We start from the raw sequence: 13807 nt of genomic DNA, 5'->3' as shown, positions 1-13807 counted from the left end.
TTTTTTCTCAAAAGGATATCAATTTTAATTCTGCTAGAACTAAATTGATATATTTTTGCCGTTAATATTTTTAAATTCTGTGCATGAAAATTATAATAATGGAAACGCTATTGCTTGTAATGCCGAAAAAACGAGCAAGCGTCGTTAATGTGGTGTAGATATCATTGAAGGGTGTCAGGGTTTAAACAAAACATTTTGCAATAACAACTTTGCACAAACAAGACGCACTGCTACGGGCTGCTATAATCTTCAATCACTGTTAAGGGTCATGGAGAAGATACGAACGAGTGCAAAACCATGTGCATGTTCTAAGCCAGGAGTGATTTTCGTTGTTTGCTGTCTGCCATATTTGTTTAAATTGTATTACGCATACACCAGTGCGTTTGTTTTTCCCATCATTTTGTAATCCCTATTGCATGTTATAGCTTTTTCTATGAATGGGGGTTGGTTATTGTTGACCAGGAGTGATGATGCCATCGTGATTTGATAGTAGCACACTGATTCTTATTATTTGGAATGTTAGAAATCTATTAATACATATTCCCCTATACAAAACTAAAATTGCTTGCTCTATCTTTTGTCTTTGTTTGCTTTTATTTGTACATATTAAAGCTTTTAATTTTCAAATATTTTGGTATCGAGCATTAATATAAAGACGTTTGTTGCAGTAGCATATGTTATTGTATACTTATTTATATCAATAACTGTGTAAATTATTGTTGTTGGCATTCAAATTTTTTAAAAAGTAGCTGTCAAGGTCCGTAAAAAATAAATCGTATTTGAAAAACTAGTATACCTTAAGACAGCAAACATCAAACGTTTCTATTTAAAATAACTTAAAGATTTATTTACAAAAAGGTTATCTAAACTATGGTTTATTACGAAATTGAATAAAGTCATTATTAAACCTGAAGAAAAAGGACCACAAACCTGAGGTTAGATTATTGCCAAGCAGAGGTAACCTTCTAAAAAAATGCTTTAAAAATATTGTGATAAATTAATACTCGTATACACGACGTTGGTTATAAGATAATAAGCAACTTAACATTACATAGGAAGAATACTTAAACGCTTACTCTCTGATCTGCTAATATACAAAAGCAGTCACCTATCATTCAATCATTTTAATATAATTTCTTCCAGGAAATCTCTTTGATGACGTTGGTTATAAAATAATAAGCTACTTAACCTTACATAGGAAGAATACTTAAACGCTTACTCTTTGATTTGCTAACATACAAAAATTCAAAAGCAGTCATATCATTCAAATTTTTTGATATAATTTCTTCCCGGAAGTCACTTTGATTGGTGCAAAATGCGAATATCTGAACACATTTAATCCTTAATAACTCACTTTGTATTCATTGTGAGGAGAGAAGTGTTAAGAAGTAACACATACAGTACAAAGTAAGTAGGGAATGGGTAAAATATCATAGGCTGTGCAGGCTTAGTATTTTATTGCTAGATTGAATACAGTACAATGTAAGTTATATCTCATATGCAAGTATGGAGATGTCTAAAATGCTGCAGGGTCGTTGACCATTGCTTTAAAAATATGATACAGTACAAGGTAAGTTATACCCTCTTTGTATGTATAAAAGTTTGAGTACGGTGCAGTTTTACTTTTGGCAACACAGACATATACTATAGAAAGTGTGTTATACCCTCTTTGTATGTGTAAAGGCATAAGGAACAGTGAAGTTTTACTTTTGGCAAATAAAGGCAACAGTAGTAAACCGCTGTTTGCAATTCATCAATCGATTGATTAAAAAATATCCGGGTTACAAACTAAACTGAGGGAAACACATTGGTAACACAGACAGATACTATAGAAAGTATGTAACACTCTTTTGGCAATTTAACATAAAGAAGTTAGTTGCAGGTTAGATTTTGGTAACAATAAACGATATTTTGTTTATCTATAAAAGAGGGGCGAAAGATACCAGAGGGACAGTCATACTCGTACATCGAAAATAAACTAACAACGCCATGGCTAAACATTGGTTTGCCAGCTGACGCGCGTTTCGTCTATAAAAGATTCGACTATGACGCTCGAATCATAAGCTTAATATTTTAATCACGCAGTTTAGAATTTAAAACCGAAAAGCCTGAAGTTGAACATTGGCAGATGAAATTTCTGATTTCTTGTCCAAGGACTTAATTTTATGCTATTACAATTCATTTTATCTAGCCTATATAAAGAAGCTGGGAAGAATAAATCAGACAGTTTGACAATTCTTGCTCTATAATCGTCTGCGTTCTGAATTAACGGATATGAAACGGTAGTTCGGAAGTTGTTGTACTAAAAAAGGCTGAGAAATTTTGCCGTTTCAAGACGTCACAAAACACTAAACATCATTTTTTTTTTTTTTATAATATAAAGTTAAAAATATGAATACAAATGTAGTTCATGCATAATAATATTTCTAAGATAACTGTTAAGTAAGCTTTGGCGTAAAAACGGAGGTGAATAGTCCATTGGTCAATACGGCTTTTTCTGTATTGGTCCTGTTCGAAAAGCAATATTAACTCCTGATTATATCGACAGGACAACGTTACCAGTATGGTACATAGTGATATATCCGTATTAGGGCTGATTTGCTCAAATCATTTAATTAATAAAGTATTTTCATTTTACTTGTAGACAAATTACAGAAAAATGATACTTGGAACATCTGTGGTATCTGTCATTATCAAGGTACCAGTATTCGTTGCTGTTCTTATTTCAAATACCTTTGTGGTATCTATATGGATGTCTCCGAAAGTCAGATCGCCTATAACAGTTGTTTTGTCTACAATAGCAGTGTGTGACTTGCTGACTTTTTTTTGTGGAACAATCTTCACAGTTTCCGATTACTTTGGGGGCAAAACCCAGATACCAACCTATTGCTATTTAACAAGGATTTCGATGGAGTTTGCTTACATATGGCATTCCATATCTATATTGTCGACCACATTTTTAGCACTACAACGATGTGTGGTTTGCGCATTTCCTTTTGCTGGTCCACGAATGTGCGGAATGAAATCAACCAAAATATTTGCGATCGCCTTTTTTATCGTAGCCTTGATTCCGGCACTGCCTGATTTGATGATCCGCAACATTGAACATTTTGAAATAACAACTACAGAAAATATAACAGCCTTTAAATGCAAAACAAATTATGTTCTTGGTGAAAACAGCATGTCTAAAATCTACATTGTGTATAATCAATATGGTTTATTTGTTCTCAGTTTGGCCCCCGCAATTATAATAAGTTTTTGTATGGTTGTTATCTTGATAACAATCAACCGGCGTAAATTAGTAACAGGGCACTCATCAGACCAACGAAGTAAAACGAGAACAACAACCATGTTGTTGATGATCATGTTCATTTTCGTAGTTGGCGAGTTTCCAGGTACTCTCTACTCAGTATATGCCAGTTTTTTCCCGAACACGTATACCTGGTTACGTTCTACAATGGGTGTTTGGTTCATTAATATGTTTATGGCTGTATCATACCTCGTTAATGTTTGGGTATATATTGCTATGTCAAAGCTTTTTAGGGAACGCTTTTTTGAATTGCTTTGTCGCTTTAATATTAAACAAAGAATAAATACTAACCAGACCTCGTCCACACCTCGGGTGTAGAAATCCAGAAAATGGAATGTATCATGATAAAAACATTATTGAGTAACAAGATACAGTTTTTGAATAATGAAAAAAGAAGGTACAGTTATCATGTTGATTCGTTGTTTTAGAGTTGTTTGCTAGAGCGCTTTCTATGGGTTATTTTTCGCGTGTAATTTTTGATCACAGAGAATCCATTAACATCGTCAACATTATGTATTACGAGTTTGGTTTTATGGAAGCATGTTATTAAAGATAAAAGAGAAATATGTTCAAACTGTTACACTCTATTGAAGATGAATACCACTTTATACTTTTAAATTGTAACAAATATAGACAATACCGACAAAAGTATATTAAAGGTATTCATTGAAAACATATATATGCATACAAACTTATCCAGTTGTTTTTCGACAATATTATATATATGTTCTCACATATTGTGTTTACTTAAGTATATCATTCTCCGCTCGAAATTTGTAGATGTATAATTAGTATAGAATGAAATTCAAAACAGTGTGGCTGTGGCCATTGATTGACACATTAAATTCATCAATTGACTGGGACAATTTAGGTGAACGTTTGTATGTAATGACCACTGCTCACTATGTACTTTTAAAAGACACTTAAACTATGGGGTCACCAAAGGTTGTCAACACCTTAATAAAGTAATTCGAAAAATTAATCAGAAATAACACGATGTTTTGATTTATATCAATTATATAAATCAAAACAAAAAGGTTATTCCTGATTAATTTTTCGAATTATTTTATAATTAAAGGCGTTAAGAAACCTTTGGTGACCCCACAGTTTAAATGTCTATCGTAGGTACGTCGTGAACAGTGGTCGTTACAGACAAACGTTCACGTAAATTGTCCCAGTCAATGGATGAATTTAATGTGTCAATCAATGGCCACAGCCACACTGTTTTGAATTTCATTCTATTGTATTTATGTACACTTTTATATGTTGTATATTTTGGAATTGAAGTATACTTTGAAATATCTTGTTTAAATTAGTGCATCTGAAATTATTCCGAAGGCTTATATGTATCCTATAAGCCTCGGAATAAATTGTAATTAAAAAGCTTTGCTCACCAGGAAAATAGCTTCATTAAGCGGTATCGCCCGAACAAATTTTTAAATTTTTTGAAACGTTTTACGTTTTAACTATTATAGTACTTTAACAATGCTAATATAATTAACCATGACCAAAAAAAAGCTGAATTTTAAGTGAAAAAGAATGAAATTGTGATTCGTTTGTACTCAAAACTTTAATCTGATTTATGAGAATTAGTTGGATTAAGTCGATTCTATCACATGTAATTTCACGTGAAAAAAAAAACATATTCACCAGACACAATCTTAGCCTCTACGTAAAGTGATATCATGTGCACAAGATGCCCATATCATGCTGTCGAGCAAAATGTAGTAACGGGTCATTTGTAGAGACAGTTTAATGTTGTTTTTTCTTTAGATCGATCAGACTAAATCACTGCTGTTTCATTTAGATTTATTCTTAATTAATTCAATTGCTGTTAAATATATGCGATATTCATAAGTGTATAACTGTATTTGAAGGGGTGTTAAAAATATATGTTTATTATTTTTATAAACACATGTTATAAACACATGGATATTTTATATCTTGTGTATCTTAACAGTTTCATAGCTTTCAGCTTTTGTTGTTACTCATTTTGATTATTAAAATTGTCAAAATCATTTTTGTTGTATTCTAGAAACTTCCATAGGTTAAATACATGTTACAACATTAGACAGTACCCTTTGTTGTGTTATTTGTTGTGTTGAACTAGTTCAAGAGAAGACTTTCAAACAACAACTTTCTCTTATCTGAAATTGATGGTTTGTTTACATTATCTTCCAATAGTTTCCCAGTACCTCAAAAACACGAACAGTTCATGGTTACATCATTGTAAATATACTGAATACGTTCATACGTGCACAATTACAACAATTACAACCAATCACATCACATTATAATGAATTAGATCGCATTTCATTGTTCATGAATATCTATTTTAAGGGTCATCTATACCTTTGCTTGTTCGGTTATTGCCTATCAACTTCAATGGGCGTCTTTTTATACACAATTTCGTAACCATATACACCAAATGAGGTAGGAGTTAGAAACTAAAGAGGTAACGGTACATCCTTCAATAATAATTATAAAAAATAAAAAATACAGGAACACGCGATAATCTATGAATAACGGGATCCTAACTTGGTAAAAGAGACATACAAAATGAAGTTTGGTCAAACATGCTTACGAAATGTAGAATTTATCATTCATAATGATTGATTTGAGCTCAATGTGAACACATAACACCCGTCTGTACGTATACTCCAATCCAAACTTTAAAAAATCATGGAATCTAATACGAAACCACTTATCTTGAATCATATGATTATATTTTATGTAAACGCAATATGTTTATCCCATGGTAATGTTTTTTTTTTCAACTCTATCCCATGGTAATGTATTTTTTCATATTTTAAAATCAAGAAAATTAAAATGTATATTTTGTTATATCTATCAAATGCTTTGGTAAGAAAAGAGGGAGGATATTCATAATTCTTTAGTCGAAGAGAAAGTGACAACGCCATAGTAAGAACACGAAAGAAGACGAAACAAATACCAGTCCACAAAATACTCCATCGAAAACTAAAATCTGAGTTATCCGAACCATTTTTAATTTGAAGTTACAAATATGGTTCACCTGCTTTGTTAAATAAGATTTTCTATATCATGCATAAAGCGCGATTTTGAGAATAAGCCAATGAGCTAACAACACAACAACAAAATTTGTTCCGCAATCTGTTGCAAGTAGAAATCTTAGAGATGTAATCTTTTTGATAAATAACAGAGTGATCTAAGTTTCAATTGGAAAATAACTGTTCACAAAAACTATTATGGAAGAAACAAAACATTGGAGGAATGACTTCCAATGAAAGTACATATTATTCTAAGTAATCAAAATGCTTCTAATTCATTTTAAAATACATCTATTCGTTTCCCCATACACATTATTGTTTGAATAACTCTACAGTAAAAATATGAATTTAGTTTTACTGTTTCCTTATGTAGAGTCTTGTGAGACATTAAAAAAAAAAATAAAAACTCTCGGAATTTGGAATGCTACTTCCTTGAAAAAAGAAGAAACAGCATCTCTTTAATTATAAATTTTGGTATTAAGCTTCCCGTTTAAGATATAAATATCACTATCCAGGACAGGACAGTGTTCATTGTTAGTATTGGCTTTATTTAAAGTCAGCTCGGCAGGATAAATCTCTTTAGTGTACATAGTTATAATTTATTGGGCTTACTATAATTATTTGTGTGTCATTATATTTTTATTATTATCTCATTTTAACATATAAGGAATAATCGGTTTCCAACGGATACCATCTTATTTTCAAACGGCATACAAATAAGTGTACAAGAGTATATAAAATACACTTATAAGCACACTTGTTTAATCAATAAAATCATAATTGAAATAATTGTTACACATGGCAAATTGTTTCTTTACATACCATCGTAAACTTTAACCATCAAATAGGATTAAAATAAAAAAGAGATGCGGTAAAATATTTGCCAATGAGATAACTATCCACAAAAGGTAAAATGAAGTAGATGTAACTAAGTATAGGCAACCGTAAAGCCTTCAACCATGAGAAAACCCAATAACGTATAGTCGGCTAAAAACAACCCACGATATAAACACTATGAAATAATTCAATTGAGAAAACTAGCAGCATGATTTAAGGTAAAACAATGAACGAAAAACAAATATGACAAACATGAACCAACATCAAACACTGCACAACAGGCTTCTGGCTTGGGAAAGGCACATAAAGAATATGGCGAGGTTAAACACGTTTGTGGCACAACATTAGAACACACTATAAAAATCAGTTGCAAAGCTTAACTCTTATGATCGGTACAATGAAAAACAAACAAAAACAGAGACAGGACGTGGCAGGAAATATATCAGCCCCTAAACCCTAACAACAAAAAATACACTAAATACAGATCTGTGAGTACTCGCAGTTACTCACGATTAGTTCAAATCCATAATCACATAATAAAAAGATCATGGATCTTAAACAAAAAAATCAATCAGTACACATCAACATTCAAGTGATTTAGGACAAAGGGGATATTAACGGTCAGACAAAAACACGACCTTGTGCAATGTCAAAATATATGTATCGACAGATGGTAGTATCGTGAAAGTACATGTGAAATATGTAGTATCATGTGTATAAACTGATAACAAAATCAATATTTATACCAATTAAACAATATTCTATTTACAGTGTTAAATTGGTAACCTTTTAGAATAAGATTGATTAAAGGATTGATAAATTTATCCGGATCGTATCTAAATTTCCAGGCTCGGTTGACAACATCGTCGCAAAATTTAGGAAGTGCTATTCAATTCGAGATAAGTTTTCTGCAAGTATAGTATTTAGCTATTGAACAGTTTTTGCAAAGTTCAACATGACAAAACATTATAAGTCGCGATGTAACTTCGTTCATAATTTGATAAAAATCTACATTCTATGGGATTTTGTTTTATTGGAGTTTCTGAGTTTGCTATATAAATACTGTCTGAAGACTTGTTCCTGTGTTTATTCCAAAGAAAATACATCTCATGAATAGTTTTTCCATTTGAATAAACCACTAAAGCAAAACTGGATTTTATTTTATTTTGTCGTTTAACACACTTTTTACCATTGAAATCAAACATGGATTTAACATTTTCAATCCATTTACATTTTTCCAGTTGAAATGAACGAAAAGAGTGTATTATCATGAAAATGTACTATACTCTATTGAATATGATTTTTGAATTTATTCCCGGTCTACTGATGCGGCCTTGTATGTCTATCTTTAAGTAAATTCGTATGTTTGTTGGGCCATAAGTTTTTCTGTAAGTAGTTTGTACACTCAATGCCTAATTTACCACAGATAAGATATAAATCAAATTATTTAAATATTCCTTTTAGTAGAAAATGGCATGATTTTATCCAAACATTTTTTTTATAAAACGAGTTGTTGGTTTTCCAATAGGAAAGCATTTAAATTTCATTTTTATGCAAATAAGGAACGGATGCATTTATTTTTAAGCTTTGCTACAATTACATGTAACATAGTTATGTTATGTATATGTGTTCGGGCACTCGAGTATGACAAAATCAAACATCTACCACACTCATTGTAAATTAAAAGATACTAATTAATTCATATTAAAATAACTGTAGTATAAACCATGTGCGGTTCTCATTGGAATTGTATCACATTTTGTGAGAAGGACTCTACATACTTGCTTAATACACAAAACCATTGTAATAGTCGGTAAAGTGACCCGCAAATGTTTCCATCTTTGTAGATAATTGTTTTATAAGTTACCATACCACATCTTTTTATTTTTTAATGTAGATTTTATGAATGGATTTAAAGTAGAAAACATGAATGGAAAATAAATAGTTTTCCTCTTAAAGTTTCCCTCAGTTTTAGTTTTTAACCCGGATATGTTTTCTCTCAATCGATTCATGACTTTTTGAACAGCGGTATGCTACTGTTACCTAAACTAATGACACAGGGACCTTCACTGAGATAGCTGTGTCAGTGGTGTAATTGTTTACAGCGTGTGCAATACTGTTGTTAAATAATAATAAAAAAACACTTTTATTTCCTTTATCCATACCTTAAAATAACCACATTTTATTTTAACCCAGATAATACAAAAACGAAAACGTGATGATTAGCAATATTGCAAAACTCCAAGCTATAAGACCACACATTGTATGGAGATTGCATCATTTTAAATAGTATTGCTAAAATTCCTTATATCCCATTGTGAGAATCATGCGAAGCGAACTTAGTTCTGTTGCATCATTTGGATTCAAACATTACTTGAAATATTTACAGAAGAATTTGTTTCAACTTCTTATTTATCGTAATGGCCCAGTAAACATATTATTTAAACTGCTGCACTAATTCGTCTTTAATCATGAGTTGCATCATTTAACAAAATCCCCATGTATCTATTCTTTTTTTAAAATATATATAATTTTCTATTAAAGATACGAAATATATGATATAATATAAATTAGAAGTATTCTTTCTTATAGTATGTACTAACCTGTACTGACTTCAGTGTACGTCGCCATTTTTATACTGTTTAAAGTATTTGTCAAAAAAATATTTTAATCGGTTGATGTATTTTCTTTGTAACAACGGATGTGGGAAAATATTAATGAATTGAGGTTTACATGTAGTACATGTATATGATTATCAATACAATACTATTCATTAAATAATATCAAACAGCATTTGCTTTATAGTACGCCAATTAAAGCGAAGATTCTTATTTAAATACGTAAATACTTGAACCAGGTAAGTCAAACTTTATGATGTTGAATTAAGTAATCTGCAAAGGTAAATATTAAATCCTGCTGCTTTTAATATGAAACTTTATTATATCATAACAGAAATCAATGACAACCATTTAATAATTGTTTAAATGTACTGCATATTATCGAATGAGAACATGTATGTATAACCTACGTCATCGCATAAAAAAAACACGACTTTGGTAACTCTTATTACAACATGCATGCAACATATGTAAGATCATTTCAAAATATTATTCTGAATAGAACAAATTTATTTTTTATTTTTTGTGTTTTCACGCCAATTTTAAGAACAGCATTTAGGCTTTTTCGTGGCGCCCAGTTTTTTTTTTTTTTGGTTGGGGAAGCCGGAGTGCCCGGAGAATACCACCGACCTTCGATAGGAATAGAACAGAACATATTCTTATTCAACTATGGAATGCAAAGAAGTATGTCTACCTAGACCCCTTCGAACAGGTAATTGTAAGACCAACACTATTGTTGGATAAAACAACGTGGCATAAATTAAAAAAAATGTTTGGGGGGATTTTACGGTACATATTTAAACCTTGAACAACAACTAGACTCTCTTTCTGTGCCCTGTTGCCAATCTAATATTTTGTTTGATTGATTGATTGATTGATTGATCGATTCAATAGTGTGACCTGTTGCCAATCTAATATTTTATTTGAGTTATTGATTGATTGATCGATTCAATAGTGTGCCCTGTTGCCAATCTAATATTTTATTTGAGTGATTGATTGATTGATCGATTTAATAGTGTGCCCTGTTGCCAATCTAATGTTGATTTTTATTGACTGATTGATTGATCGATTCAATAGTGTGCCTTGTTTCCAATATAATGTTGAGCGTGATTGATTGATTGATTGACTGATCGATTCAATAGTGTGCCCTGTTGCCAATCTAATATTTAATTTGAGTGATTGATTGATTGATCGATTTAATAGTGTGCCCTGTTGCCAATCTAATGTTGATTTTTATTGACTGATTGATTGTTCGAATCAATAGTGTGCCTTGTTGCCAATATAATGTTGAGCTTGATTGATTGATTGATTGATCGATTCAATAGTGCGCCCTGTTGCCAATCTAATGTTTTGTTTAACTTATTAATTGATTGATTGTTATTGGTTTCACAGTATAAGAGGGAAGTGTAGTAGAAAATCAATTATTTAAAATGAACATGAACTGACGATGCTTGAAAAAGGGAAACTACATGAAACGGAAAAAATTAAATTTCATAATTGAGATAGAAAAGTGAAATTAGAGATTTATTGCATCGGCAACATGCACATACTTTTCCCAAATTATATAGAGGTATTTTATATATCATCCATCAATGTTCTCCTTCCATGCTTTCTGTACTAAATCTGGACCTAATACGAGACAAGGGCATTCCCTTTCACTACTTTGTGATAGGCTGGTCTGTGCTATTATTTAAGCTACATTTAACCTTTAAACTTCCCAGAATGTTTGGCTGGATTGGACGAAGTTAGCCACCGGCTTATCGTATGGTGATGTTCATAGGATGGGTACGTAGCCATTTTTCAGCCAATATAACGATATAGGATAAAATAGAGAATAGAGAATGGAAACGGGGAATGTGTCAAGGAGACAACAACCAGACCAGAGTAGAAAACTCTTACGGCTACTTATGTGTCTTGATCGCAGCGAGATAATACCGCACCAAGATGCGGGCTACAGTTAGCCCCTAAAAATATAAAATTGAGAATGGAAATGGTGAATGTGTCAAAGAAACAACAACCCGACCAAAGAGTAAAAAACGCCGTAGGCCACCAAAGGATCTTCAATACAGCGAGATAATGTATACTAGTTAAGCGAACCATACAAGTGAACCAAAATTTCATCAAAAATATACATGCTATACTGCACGTAGTTATTTATGAGGACATAGATTTAAAAGCGTTTTACTGCAGATTGACTCAAATTCGGATGTTTGCAGAGGGGCGAAGGAACATTGTATTCAGTATTTTGGGCTTTGTTGTGGAAATGCATCCCATTTCATGAGAAAAGTTACCGAAGTACACGATCGGAATCCACCTGCTAGCAAATATTATTCGGGATGATAAAACTTTGACAGCTACCATTGGGAATATAGATAGAGGTTGATCCAAAAATTACAGAGACTAACAACATGTTGCAAATGAAATATTTAAACAACAAGATGTAAAATGTTATCTTTGATTAAAACAGTTGTCAAGAAATGTTTTGAATTAATAATTCAACATCAAGACAGAGATAAAAAATTTGACCACTTTTTAGATCTGTTAGGCACCTACCTTCAGTGTATCGACACATTGAACTCGTTCTCAAAAGTTCTGACACAAATTGCGTGTAAAGCAATACAGATAATTCTGAAGCCGTTTAAGAAATTTGACAAAGGGATAATGCACTTTCCCTCCAGTGTCAGTTTGTTTTCTTTGATATTTACTATTTTTAATCTTGTGTACTAGATTACAAAGGTATATCAAAGACATATTTTCTTAATTTAATAGTAATGTATTTTTATCCGGTGTTTGAATTTTGAAAGTTATCAATAGCCGTACACTTATTGGAAATCTTAACAAAAATGGGAAACGATAGAGACCTGGCTTTTTTGTTGTTGTTGTATATCTATGCTCGTTTTGGATACAAAGTTTCACGTCAAGTGACTCGTATTCATATAGGAACTATTTGAGCCCACTTATTGTAGATTTATAGCCGTATTTGATTTTTTATTCTGTTCAACACTACTGATATTTAGACGACACATCATCTACTTATAATGATGTTGCAATGAAATGTACTCACCTGAACTATCGCGTACTCAATCCAATGTTTGAACGTCATCATTGTCATTCTACTGATCTTCTTACCAAAGCATCTGACAGCTTGGACGACTTTAATTTTCGTATTTTTGTTTTATTCTTCATAGGTTTGTTGACCCCTTATTCAATAAGTTCGAAATCTGCATGTTTGCATTTACAAGCAATTTATTAGTATATTTTTGCAAAAAGAATACGTTTGCATTCGATTTCAATATATAGTCCCTGGTGTGCACACTTTTTTATAGTTTTTTTTTTCGATCACTTTCAAAATTAATGTATTTATATGTTATGTATGTAATATTAGTAGGGGATATATTTACATGTTCAAAATATTTGGGCGCGAATTTTATTAGGTAAAGTAAGGGTTTGGTCTAGTTAAAAATGTCTAATATTATTATGTCTGAAGCTGTTAGACTGTATTATAGGTCTCCGTAATATAGAATTATCAATATCTTTAGTTAGAGCTGGTGATTTTTTTCTATAATTCTAATATAATTTGTCCAAAAAGTACTACACTATAATTGAAAATTTACAAGAAATGCCGAGGGAGTTTATATCTTAGTTTTGAGATTATTCATCAACGTAGAATTTTTGAAGAAAGATTGTAGCACTAACTACTGAGTTGAAGAACCATCAGGGACTGACAGGCCGCCAGCAGTGGCATATACTCAGTGATAGTAAGTAACATTTTATATACTGTCGTGCGTCCGAAACGCTTATTAGATTGACCTTCACTATGAATAATAGTATGAAACTGATATTAAATAGAGAATGCTAGCTTTACAAATAAATATAACAGATTTTTTACGTTTGACTTTGTCATTATGAAAAATTTAGAACCTGATAGAATAATGTGTCTCATTTAATTTTCAATACAATGAAAACTTCGGATCTGAATGCAAATGTGTACAAAACTTTGAATTTTTCGAAAA

The 13807-nt window shown here is 31.6% G+C and overlaps 1 protein-coding gene across 1 annotated transcript in view; it reads right to left on the bottom strand.

Moving 5' to 3' along the window:
- LOC143049754 (excitatory amino acid transporter 1-like) overlaps positions 1-9881 on the bottom strand; it is a 45861-nt gene extending 35980 nt beyond the window's left edge. The window contains exon 1 of the mRNA XM_076223470.1: positions 9780-9881. Coding sequence (XP_076079585.1) covers positions 9780-9807 — 28 coding nt within the window. The 5' untranslated portion in view covers positions 9808-9881. The remainder of the gene's footprint in view (positions 1-9779) is intronic.
- Between the last annotated feature and the right edge of the window lie 3926 nt (positions 9882-13807).

Source organism: Mytilus galloprovincialis, chromosome 1, assembly GCF_965363235.1.
Source record: "Mytilus galloprovincialis chromosome 1, xbMytGall1.hap1.1, whole genome shotgun sequence".
In the NCBI taxonomy this organism is placed as follows: domain Eukaryota; kingdom Metazoa; phylum Mollusca; class Bivalvia; order Mytilida; family Mytilidae; genus Mytilus; species Mytilus galloprovincialis.
This window is presented reverse-complemented; position numbering and strand designations above follow the sequence as displayed.